The sequence below is a fragment of the Canis lupus genome, chromosome X (genome assembly GCF_048164855.1).
Source record: "Canis lupus baileyi chromosome X, mCanLup2.hap1, whole genome shotgun sequence".
Classification (NCBI taxonomy): Eukaryota; Metazoa; Chordata; class Mammalia; order Carnivora; family Canidae; genus Canis; species Canis lupus.
Genome location: NC_132876.1, coordinates 61,690,075 through 61,703,242, shown reverse-complemented (window position 1 = coordinate 61,703,242; position 13,168 = coordinate 61,690,075). Strand labels below are relative to the sequence as shown.

The 13,168-nt window shown below is 37.9% G+C and overlaps 1 protein-coding gene across 4 annotated transcripts in view; it reads left to right on the top strand.

Moving 5' to 3' along the window:
• The window catches only part of SH3BGRL (SH3 domain binding glutamate rich protein like), a 339,550-nt gene that overhangs the window by 160,127 nt on the left and 166,255 nt on the right, over positions 1-13,168 (top strand). Inside the window, exon 4 of one of the 4 annotated variants that reach the window (XM_072816912.1) lies at positions 8,805-10,077. The exons of the other annotated variants lie outside the window; for them this stretch is intronic. Within the exon in view, the coding sequence (XP_072673013.1) occupies positions 8,805-8,864 (60 nt within the window). The 3' untranslated portion in view covers positions 8,865-10,077. Of the gene's footprint in view, positions 1-8,804; positions 10,078-13,168 lie in introns of those variants that run through there. 4 annotated transcript variants of the gene reach the window in all.

The window sequence follows — 13,168 nt, the reverse complement described above, 5'->3', positions numbered from 1 at the left end:
ATTCCTTGCGTCTTTTGATGGAACCGTTTATCCCATTCACATTCAAACTATTGAAAGAAATGAACTTAGTTTCATAGTATTATCTATTCAGTCCCTATTTTTGTGTATTGTTTCTTTGGGATCCCTCTTTCTTTTACAGGGTCCCCCTTAGTATTTCTTGCAGAGTCGGTTTGGTGGTTACATATTTTGTCAGTTTTTCCCTATACTGGAAGCTCTTTATCTCTCCTTCTATTCTGAATGACAGCCTTGCTGGATGAAGTATTCTTCTTTCCATGTTCTTCTCATTTAGTACCCTTAATATATCCTGCCAGCTCTTTCTGGACTCCCAGGTCTCTGTGTAGAGGTCTGTTGTTACTCTGATATTTCTCCCCAGAAGTGAAGAATCCCTTGTCTCCATCTGCTTAAGAATTTTCTCTTTATCTTTGAAATTTGCAAGTTTCACTATTGAGTGTGGAGGTGTTGAACGGTTTTTATTTATTTTGGGGGGTCTCTCCATCTCTTGGATCTGAATGCCTTTGAATTTCCCCAGATTTGGGAAGTTCTCAGCTATGATTTGTTCACATATATTTGTGGTCCTCTCTCTCTCTCTCTCAGCCTCTTTTGTAATCCCAATTAGATGCAATTCATCCTTTTCCAGTTACCATTTATTTCTCTCTAAGCCTTTCCTCATGGGCTCTAAACTGTTTTTCTCTTTTTCCCTCACCTTCCTTCCTTACTTGCTATCAACTTGTCTTCTATGTCACACACTCTCTCTTCCACCTCATTAACCCTAGAAGTTAGATCATCCAGTTGAGCTTGCATCTCATTTAATGTATTTTTAATTTTGGCCTGATTAGATCTCAATTCTGCAGTCACAAAGTCTCCAGTGTCCTTTATGCTTTTCTCCAGAGCTGCAAGTAGCTTTATAATTGTACTTCTGAATTGACCTTCTGACATCGTATTGAAATCCAAATTCTGGGAAAAACAAACAAACAAATAAACAAACAAAAGAAATCCAAATTCTGTAATTCTGTGGCAGAGATTACCATTTCTGGTTCTTTTTTTTGTGGTGAATTCTTCCTTCTAGTCATTTTGTCCAGTGCATAGTGGCTGTTTGAGTGGGCTGAGTCAAAACTATCAACCATGACCTAATTAAAATACACTCTAGATTATTCTGAAGAGGTCAGAGACCGGAAAATAAAAGAAAAAGAAGAACACAACAAAATTTTAAAAAGAAGGACCACTAAAGAGAAAAACAAGTTTTGAAACAAAGTACTAAAAATAAAAAGCCAAGACCAAAAACAAAGAAGAAAAAAGAAAAAAAGAAGAAAAAGTAGCAAAGTAAGGAAAAAGAGAAAAAAAGGGAGGATGCTGCTGGTGATCAAGTGGTAGTTGAGAGAGAATGTAGTCTACCTGAGGGGTACTAGAGGGTGATCTCTTCTTGGTTCTGAATGTATTTTGTTCTGTATGTTAGAAGATGATAAATCCCAAATTTATATAAACCAGCAATACTTCTAGCAAGCCCCAACATTGACCACCAAAACATAAACATAATAAAAGAGGGGGGCAGAGTGTGAAGGAAAAATGAATATAATCTCACAGAATGAGCCAACAGCATGTTCCACTTGGTTCTGGCTGTATATTGGTCATGTTTTACAAAGTACTAACGTCCACCGTTTTAAAACCAACTGAGGGGGAAAAATTAAAAAAATACAAACGAATAACGATATCTAGTATATTTGCCAAAATTAAAATGAATATGTAGAAGAGAATCCAGAAGTGAAAAATATACCTAAGACATGTAATTGTAGAAATATGAAAGTCAAAAAGGAAAAAAGGGGGCAATATGGCGGAGGAGTAGGGGTCCTCACCTCACCTGGACCCACCAACTTACCTAGATAACTTTTAAACTGTCGTGAAAATCTACGAATTCGACCTGAGATTTAAAGAGAGAACAGCTGGAATGCTACAGAGAGAAGGATTTTCACTTCTAACATGGTAGGAAGCTGGAAAAAAAATAAAATAAAAAGAACCAAGTTGGGGAGGGGCACTGCAAGGAGCTTGGCTAAATCCAGGCAGTGAAAGCCTCTGGGACAGGAAAGTCCACCCCCGGAGATGCGGGAACTTTAAAAAATTTGAACTGGGTTCTTCCAGGACAGAAAGGCACTTAGCAGGGAAATCGGGCAGAGTTACAGGAGGGCCAGAGAAGCCTCCAGATTCCTGGAGTCACTAATAGAGGAAGTGCACCTGGGGAGAGTGCACCACACAATGCAGGTCAATGTTGGTAAAGGGCTGTAGCGCACAAAGTTGGGGCATTCAGGAGAAGCCTCTTGGTCAGGAGGGCAGCTCAAGATGGAGGTGTCTGCGCCCTGCTTCCTTTGGGAGTCATGGACTCAGGAACAGGATTCCAGCAGCACAGGCCCCAGACCCTAGGATGCCAAACAGACACGGCTTATGATCATGCACGCTCCCTGGGACAGGAAGAAGCAGAGAGGGCACAGGACATGAGAACACTCCTGATGTGGGGCACCCTGCAAGCTGTGTAGATCAGCACCCCAGTGCCACCCCGAGAGCATCTAGGCCAGTGCACACTAGGAGACTCTGTTAGTTACTGCAGGATCTGACTCCAGGGATGGAGACCTGGCTGCTGCCAGAGTTGTTCCTCCTGGTTTCATCCTCTCCCTGGGAGAGGTGGGGCCACCAGGGAACAAAGGCCTCATGGGGTAAACAGTGCTCACTGAGCTGGAAACTGACAGGGGGTGGGGCAGCTCCCCCAGGTATACACACCTGAGAATCAGCACAGGGGGCAACTCCCCCAAAGACCAGCTGGAAGGACAGGGGAAGAGCAGGTTCTTGAGAAGCAGCACTATAAATCTCCAGGGAAAGTCGTGGGATTTACAGTATACAAAGCCAGAGACTAACCCTCCTATTTTATTTTTCTTCCTTTTTCCAGGACAACTCATTTTTATATCAGACTGTAAATTGCCATCTTTTTCTCCTTTCTCACATTAACTACAATATTTTACCACCTCTTTATTTTTAAGGTTCTTTTTTTTTTTTTGACTTTCATATTTCTACAATTACAGGTCCTAGATATATTTTCCACTTCTAGATTTCCTTCAACATACTCAACTTAATTTGGGGAGATATACAAGATATTTTTTTGTGTGTGTTTTTTGTTTTCTCTACTTCATTTTGTTCTACAATGGCAGAAGTTAATATCTTCTAAAACATGACCAACATGCATCCAGAACCAGGTGCTATACTGTGCTGGCTCATTCTGTGAGATTCCTTATTCCCATACTAACCCCCTCTTTTATCTAATTTGCCTTGGGGGTCAATGGTAGGGCTCTCTACAAATATTTCTGGTTTATATAAATTTGGTACTGAGCATCTTCAAACATACATAACTTAATAAACTCAGAACTGAGAGGATCATCCTCTAGAACCCCTCAGGGAGATTACATTGTCACTCCACTACAACTTCATCACCACCACCATCTACAAGTACCCACGCCATTTTTTTTCTTTTTCTTTGGGATTCTTGGCGTTTTATTTTTTACTACTTTGTTTTAAAATTTGTTTTTCACTTTAGTAGTCCTTTTGTTGTCTTTTGTCCTGATCTTTGTTTTCAATTTTTGGTCTCTGACCTCGGCAGAATCACCTAGGGTGAAATTTACTTAGGTCTTTGTTGATATTCTGGACTCAGCCTGCTCATACACCACTCTGTGCAGAGCAAAATTACTAGAAGGATGAACTCACCACAAAGGAAAGAATCAGAAATGGTACTATCTGCTACATAGTTACAGAATTTTGATTACAATTCAATGTCAAAAAGCCAAATCATAAGCACAATTATTAACCTACTGGTTACCCTGGAAAAAAGCATAAAGGAATCAAGAGACTTCATGCCTGCAGAATTGAATCTAATCAGGCTGAAATTAAAAATCAAGTAAATGAGATGCAATGCAAACTGGAGGTCCTAGCGATGAGGGTTAATGAGTTAGAAGAGGGAGGGACATAGAAGACAAGTTGATGGCAAGGAAGGAAGCTGAGGAAAAAAGATAAAAACAATTAAAGACCATGAGGAAAAGTTAAGGAAAATAAATAAGCCTCAGAAGAAAAAATCAACGTATAATTGTGGTTCCAGAGAGAGCCAAGAGGGACAGAAGACCGGAAAGCATATTTGAACAGATCATAGCTGAGAACTTCCCTAATTTGGGGAGGGAAAAAGGCATTTAGATCCAGGAGACAGAAAGGTCCCCACCAAAATCAATAAAAACTGTTCAACACCTCGACATTTAAGAGTGAAACATGTAAATTCCAAAGATAAAGAGAAGATCCTTAAAGCAGCAAAAAACAAGAGATTCCTAACTTATACAGAGAGAAATTTTAGATTAACAGCGGACCTCTCCACAGAGACCTGGCAGGCTAGAGAGGGCTGGCAGGATATATTCGGGGTCCTAAATGAGAAGAACATGCAGCAAGAACACTCTTTCCAGCAAGGCTGTAAGTCACAATAGAAAGAGAGATAAAGAGCTTCCAAAATGGGCAGAAACAGAAGGAATATGTGACCACAAAACCAGCTCTGCAAGAAATATTAAGGAGGACCTTGTAAGAGAAAGAGAAATCCCAAAGAAATAATCCAAAAAACAGGGCCTGAATAAGTATTATTATGACACTAAATTCATATCTTTCAATAGTAACTCTGAATGTGAATGGGCTAAATAATCCCATCAAAAGACATAAAGTTTCAGACTGGATAAAAGAGCAAAACCCAACTATTTCCTGTCTATTAGAGACTCATTTGTGACCTAAGGACAACTCCAGGATGAAAATGAAAGGTTGAAGAACCATTTACCATTCAAATGGTCCTCAAAAGAAAGCAGGGGTAGCCATCCTTCTATCAGATAAACTAAAGTTTATCCCGAAGACTGTAGTGAGAGATGAAGAGGGACACTGTATCATACTTAAAGGATCTATCCAACAAGAGGACCAAGAGGACCTAACAATCATGAATATTTTTGCCCCGAATGTGGGGGCTGCCAAGTACAACAATCAATTAATAACATGCTTAGATAATAAAACTCTAATTATAGCAGACTTCAACATGGCACTTTCAGTAAATGACAGATATTCTAAGCACAACATTTCCAAAGAAAAAAGAGCTTTAAATGATATACTGGACCAGAAGGATTTCACAGATATATACAGAACTTTCCATCTGAACACAACTGAATAGACTTTCTTCTCAAGTGCATGTGGAATTTTCTCCAGAATAGACCACATATTGGGTCTCAGATCAGGTTTCAACCCATACCAAAAGATTGATTTTATCCTGCATATTTTCAGACCACAAAGCTTAGAAACTGGAACTCAAACACAAGAAGAAATTTGGAAGAAATTAAAACAGTGGAGGTTAAAGAGCATCCTGCTAGAAGATGAATTGGTCTACCAGGAAATTAGAGAAGAATTAAAAAGATTCATGGAAACTAATTAAAATAAAGATAGAACCTGTCAAGTCTTTGGGATACAGCAAAAGCAGTCCTGAGAGGGAAATACACCACAATACAAGCATCCCTCAAAAAATTGGAGAAAAATACACAAGCTAACCTCGCACCTAAAGGAACTGGAGAAAGAACAGCAAGTAAAAAGTATAGCAAGCAGAAGATGAGAGTTAATAAAGATTCAAGCAGAACTAAATGAAATAGAGACCAGAAGAACTGTAGAACAGATCAACAAAACCAGGAGTTTGTTCCTTGAAACAATTAATAAGATAGATAAACCATTAGCCAGCCTTATTAAAACCAAAAGAGAAAAGACTCAAATTAATGAAATCACAAATAAAAGAGATCTCAACCAATACCAAGCAAATACAAACGATTTTAAAAACGTATTATGAGCAGCTATAAGCCAATATAGCAGACAATCTAGAAGAAATGGACGCAATTCTGGAAAACCACAAATTACCAAAACTGTAACAGGAAGAAATAGAAAACCTGAACAGGGGTTCCCTGGGTGGCGCAGAGGTTTAGCGCCTGCCTTTGGCCCAGGGCACGATCCTGGAGACCCGGGATTGAATCCCACGTCGGGCTCCCGGTGCATGGAGCCTGCTTCTCCCTCTGCCTATGTCTCTGCCTCTCTCTCTCTCTCTCTGTGTGTGTGTGTGTGTGACTATCATAAATAAATAAAAATAAAAAAAAACCTGAACAAGCCAATAACCAGGGAGGAAATTGAAGCAGTCATCGAAAACCTCCCAAGACGCAAATGTCCATGGTCAGATGGCTTCTCAGGGGAATTTTATCAAATGTTTAAAGAAGAAACTATACCTATTCTACCAAAGCTGTTTCAAAAGATAGAAAGGGATGCAATACTTCCAAACTCATTTTATTAGGCGAGCATCACCTTATTTCCAAAACAAGACAAAGACCCCACCAAAAAGGAAAATTATAGACCAATATCTCTCATTAACACAGATGCAAAAATTCTCAACAAGATACTAGCCAATAGGACCGAATAATACATTAAGAAGATTATTCACCATGGCCAAGTGGGATTTATCCCTGGGATGCAAGGTTAGCTCAACACTGGTAAAACAATCAACGTGATAGATCATATCAACAAGAGAAAAAACAATAATCCTATGACCCTCTCAATAGATGCAGAGAAAGCATTTGACCAAATACAGCATCCATTCCTGATCAAAACTCTTCAGAGTGTAGGGATAGAGACAGCACTCCTCCGCATCTTAAAAGCCATCTACAAAAAGCCCACAACAAACATCTTTCTCAATGGGAAAACACTGAGAGCCTTTCCCCTTATACAAGGAACATGAGACCGATGTCCAGTCTCACCACTGTTAGTAAACATAGTACTAGAAGTCCTACACTCAGAAATCAGACAACAAAAATAAATAAAAGGCGTTCAAATTGACAAAGAAGTCAAACTCTCCGTCTTCGCAGATAACATGATACTGTACGTAGGAAACCCAAAAAACTCCACCCCAAGAATGCTAGAACTCATATAGCAATTCGGCAATGTGGCAGACACAATACAAAATCAATGCCCAGAAATCAGTGACATTTCTATACACTAACAATGAGACTGAAGAAAGAGAATTTAAGGAGTCAATCTAAATGATTGATCTAAATGTGAGGCAAGATTCCATCAAAATCCTAGAGAAGAACACAGGCAACACCCTTTTTGACCTCGGCCACAGTAACTTCTTGCAAGATACATCCACAAAGGCAAAAGAAACAAAAGCAAAAATGAACTATTGGGACTTCATCAAGATAAGAAGCTTTTGCACAGCAAAGGATACAGTCAACAAAACTCAAAGACAACCTACAGAATGGGAGAAGATATTTGCAAATGACATATCAGATAAAGGGCTAGTTTCCAAGATCTATAAAGAACTTCTTAAACTCAACACCAAAGAAACAAACAACCCAATCATGAAATGGGAAAAAGACATGAACAGAAATCTCACAGAGGAAGACATATACATGGCCAACATGCACATGAGAAAATGCTCTGCATCAGTTGCCATCAGGGAAATACCAATCAAAACCACAATGAGATACCACCTCACACCAGTGAGAATGGGGAAAATTAACAAGGCAGGAAACCACAAATGTTGGAGAGGATGTGGAGAAAAGGGAACCCTCTTACACTCTTGGTGGGAATGTGAAATGGTGCAGTCACTCTGGAAATCTGTGTGGAGGTTCCTCAAAGAGTTAAAAATAGACCTGCCCTACGACCCAGCAATTGCACTGTTGGGGATTTACCCCAAAGATACAGATGCAATGAAACGCCAGGACACCTGCACCCCAATGTTTCTAGCAGCAATGTCCACAATAGCCAAACTGTGGAAGGAGCCTCAGTGTCCATCGAAAGATGAATGGATAAAGAAGATGTGGTTTATGTATACAATGGAATATTACTCAGGCATTAGAAATGACAAATACCCACCATTTGCTTCAACGTGGATGGAACTGGAGGGTATTATGCTGAGTGAATAAGTCAATCGGAGAAGGACATACATTATGTGTTCTCATTCATTTGGGGAATACAAGTAATAGTGAAAGGAAATAGAAGGGAAGGGAGAAGAAGTATGTGGGAAATATCAGAAAGGGAGACAGAACATAAAGACTCCTAACTCTGGGAAACGAACTAGGGGTGGTGGAAGGGGAGGAGCGCAGGGGTGGGGGTGACTGGGTGACGGGCACTGAGGGGGGCACTTGACGGGATAAGCACTGGGTGTTATTCTGTATGTTGGCAAATTGAAATTAAAAAATAAATTTATTATAAAAAATAATTTTATTGATGGTTTACTTCAGTCTGCAAAAGCTTTTTTATTCTAAGGTACTTCTAATAGTGTATTTTTGTTTTATTTCCCTTGCCTTAGGAGACATATCTAGAAAAACATTAGTTTTGCCAATGTCACAGAAATTATTGCATGTATTCTCCTCTAGGAGTTTCATGGTTTCAGATATCATATTTCAGTCTAACCCATTTTGAGTTTGTTTTTGCACATGGTGTTAGAAAGTGGTCCAATTTCATTCTTTTATATATAGCTGTCCATTTTTCCTGGCACTATTTATTGAGAAGACTGTCTTTTTGCCATAGGATATTCTTGCCTTCTGTGTGATAAATTAATTGATCATATAAATATGGGTTTTTTTGGGGGACCTCCATTCTGTTCCATAGGTCTATGTGTCTATTTTTGTGCCATTGCTATACTCTTTGGATTACTACAGCTTTGTAGCCTGTATTAAAATCAGGAATTGTGGTACCTCCACCTTTGTTTTTTGCTTTCTCCTCAGGATTTCTTTGGGATGCCTGAGTGGCTCAGTGGTTGGGCGCTGCCTTTGCTCAGGGCATGATCCTGGATTCCTGGGTTCAAGTCCCACATCGAGCTCCTTGCATGGAGCCTGCTTCTCCCTCTGCCTGTGTCTCTGCCTCTCTCTCACTCTCTGTGTCTCTCATGAATAAATATATAAAATCTTTTAAAAAAAAGATTTCTGTTTCTCTCATGAATAAATAAATTACATCTAAAAAAGGGATTGCTTTGGCTATTTAGTCTTTTGTGGTTCCATACAAATTTTAGGATTATCTGTTCTAGTTTTGTGAAAAATGCTGTTGGCATTCAGATTGTGTTGAGTCTGTGCACTGCCTTATAATTGGACATTTTTAATATGGACATTTTCACAATATTAATTCTTCCAATTCATGAGTATGGAATCTCTTTTCACTTTTTGTATTCTCTTCAAATTTTTCATCAATATTTTATAGTTTTCAGAGTATACATTTTTTTACCAGTTTGGTTAAGTTTATTAGGCATTTTTTTTTCTTTTTGGTGCAATTGTAAATGGAGTTGTCTTCTTAATTTTTCTTTTTGTTACTTCATTATTAGTGTATAGAAATGCAACTGATTTCTAGGTATTAATTTTGTATCCTGCAACTCCTCTGAATTTATGTATTACTTCCAGTAGATTCCTGGTGGAGTTATTATGATTTACTATGTATAGATCATGTCATCTAAAATAAGAGATAGTTTAACTTTTTTACCAAAATGAGTGCTGTTCAGGGCCTTGCCAAGTCTTCTCTGGGCATACTTTTCATTCTTGGCATTGAGTGGCTTTCTAAATTCTCTAGTAAACGTGTACTTTTGATGCCTTAATTTCCCTCCAAAATTCATTCCCCAGATTTTCCTCCCAAACAATATATTGTATGTCTTAATCATAATCATTTGTCCCAGGTAGTTTTTTTTTTATTTGCCTTTCAATAAGATTCTGAACAATGTCTACTACTTTTAAATATTTTTTAAAAGTTGGTACCATACACTTTTAATTTTTTCTTCCAAAATTAAAACAAAAACTGCTAAACTATATTAAAATCTGTGATCAGGGGGATCCCTGGGTGGCTCAGTGGTTTGGCACCTGCCTTCGGCCCAGGGCATGATCCTGGAGATCCGGGATCGAGTCCCACGTCGGGGTCCCCACATGGAGCCTGCTTCTCCCTCTGCCTGTGTCTCTGCCTCTCTCTCTGTGTCTATGGTCTCTCATGAATAAATAAATAAAATCTTTTTTAAAAATCTGTGATCAGATTTCCTTGAAATTATTTCCAAGGGTTATTTTCTTTAATCTATGCAAATATACAAAGTAGATATTATTATCTACTTTTTACAGATGAAATGAATTACATTATTTTCCCAGAGTCATACAGCTAATATTCCCAATAACACTTATTCATATTCAATACTATGTCTGTCTTTCTAAACTTTCAACATGGGGACATTAAGCTTGTAAACATTTCCCACACTTTATCTTCTTTCTTTCTTCTTTCTTTCTTTCTTTCTTTCTTTCTTCTTTCTTTCTTTCTTTCTTCTTTCTTTCTTTCTCTTTCTTTCTTTCTTTCATTTTTAATTTTACACAATTAACTAACATATACTGTTATACTAGTTTCAGAGGTAGAGTTCAGTGATTCAACTGTTGTATATAATACCCAGTGCTACATTACATCATTACATCATATACCCTCCTTTTTTTAATGTACCCCCCTTATTGTCCATCACACAGTACTCCCAGCCCCTCTCCCCTCCAGCAACCCTCAGTTTGTTTTCTATGGTTAAGAGTCTGTTTTGGTTTGTCTCTGTCTCTAATTTCATCTTATTTTATTTCCCCCCTTCCTTTATGGTCCTCTGTTTTGTTTCTTAAATTCCACATATGAGTGGAATTATATATGATAATTTTCTTTCTCTGATTGACCTATTTTGCTTAGTATAATACCTTCTATTTCCACCTACTTAATTGCAAATTCTGCTTATTATATCACTTACTAGTTTTAGACATTGCTGAATTACTTAATTTAATCCTCTAAACTTTCTTTTCATCAGCTATAAGATGTAGACCCATTCACCTATGAGATAACACATGGCTGGCACATTAAATAATCAATATATTGAAGTCAGTGTTATTAATAGTTAATATTACAATTAATAAATTTAATACAACAAACTTTTAAAATAAAAGTATGTGCCATATAATGGAGTATCTTCCACTGTTTTATTTCCGTTTTCAAAAAATGCTCATAGCATACAACTCTATTAATTTTATTATGTATCCACCTACCTTTTGAAAATCTCTGCATTACAAAATTTACAAAAACTACTTGGAAAAAATAAATAAATTAATGAAAAATACTTGGGACTTGGAGTGATTCTTGTGTTATTCCAGCAGCTTTCTCATTTATAGCATGACCTTAGGAATATACCTGTGTCTCTTCTTTAACAGTATAAAGGAAAACCTCTTTTAACCTCATCCATGACCCCAGGTATTTTTTTTGTCTTAATTTTAGGAAATTGTACATGGGGCATATTTGTTTTCTATGAGTCTCATAAAATATTAGTATGAGCTGGGCAGCTTAAAAGAACAAACTAATCTGTCAGAGTCCTAGAGGCCAGATGTTTGAAATCAAAGTGTCAGTAATTCTGTATTCCTTCTGGAGGTTCTAAGGGAGAATCTATTCTTTTCCTCTTTCAGCTGCTTTTGATTCCAAGAATTTCTTGGCATATGCCAATATTATTCCAATCTTTTCTTTAGTGGCCACAGTGCTTTCTCTTCTATTTACTAACCTTCTGCCTTACGCTTATAAGGATTCTCATTGTATCTAGAACCTACCTGGGAAATCCAGGATGACCTTCTCTCATTTCAAGAGCCTTAATTACATTTGTAAAACCTCTGTCCAAATAAGGTAAGATTCATAGATGCCAGGAACTAGAATGTGACTGTATAGATATATTATTTAATTATTTATTTAATGAGAGGAAGGTGGAGAGAGAGAATATGAGCAGCAGGGACAGATGGACAGGAGATAGAATTTCAAGCAGACTCTGTGCTGAACATGGAGCCCCATGAAGGGCTCAATTTCATGACCCTGAGATCATGACTAGATCCAAAATCAAGAGTCAGATGCTGAACTGACAATACCACCCAGGTGCCCCAGGGACTGCGATTCAATTCATTACAGGGGGTTTAGGAGATGAGAAAAAGACCTTTTCAGTAGATGGCTATTAGAGTGCATTATCTGAAAATCAGCAGACTTTTTATATTGCCCAGATTAACATTCCTATGGACATCTCCAGTTAACGTTATCATGATGGGTGACAATCCCCCTCAGTTTTCTTAGTCTCTTAGCTAGACAAATAACGTGTTAAAGGGAAAAATGCACACGGTAGTTATTTTCTATATTTTAAAAGATAAACTGGTTTTAACTGTGACTGATATGTCTGTATCCTTCTACTCTCTAGTCACTATGTTCAAAAAAGTCTTATTCATTTCCTGATCTTAAAGGGCTTCCATAACTGCTAGCTTACACTCAGCCATCTTTGATATTCTCTTAGTAGAGTGTGAGACTGAATATACAACCCAAGCTTGGTGTAAGCAACTCTGGCTTCCAAATGACTGCAATGTTTTCCTCCCAGAAGGCTTTAAACAATGATCCTGGCCCTGGTGGTGCCCAGGACCTCTAGATGGGAAGCTGAAAGTTTGCACTGCCCATCCTTCAGTGAGCCTTCATAGAAGAGCTATCAATCACTCTTGCATCCCTGGTTTCCCTTAGAACCCTGCATTCACCCTGCCTATATCTGAGTTTATTTTATTTATTTATTTATTTATTTATTTATTTATTTATTTAATCTTGGTATGCTGCTGAGTTCCAGTACCTACCTCTATCACAGCATTAGTAACAGTTTAGAACTATTGCCTCCCTTGAAAGTCATAATAGTCAGTACTTCAGTGCTTACTTATGTTCCAGGAAATTCTAAAATAAATAAATACATACATACATTCTTTAATTAATTTATTTAATCCTGAGATTTTAATTTTATTTAATTCTGAGGGGGTGACATGGGACTCAATCCTGGGTCTCCAAGATCCTGCCCTTGGCTGAAGGCGGTGCTAAACCGCTGAGCCACTGGGGCTGCCCCAAACTAGATTTTAAAACAAAAACTGTAACAAGAGATGAAGAAGGACATTATAGCATAGTTAAGGGATCTATCCATCAAGAAGGTCTAACAATTGTAATATTTATACCTCCCACTTGGGAGCACCCACATATATAAATCAATTAATAATAAACATAAAGAAACTCATGGATAATACTAAAATAATAGTAGAGGATTTTAACA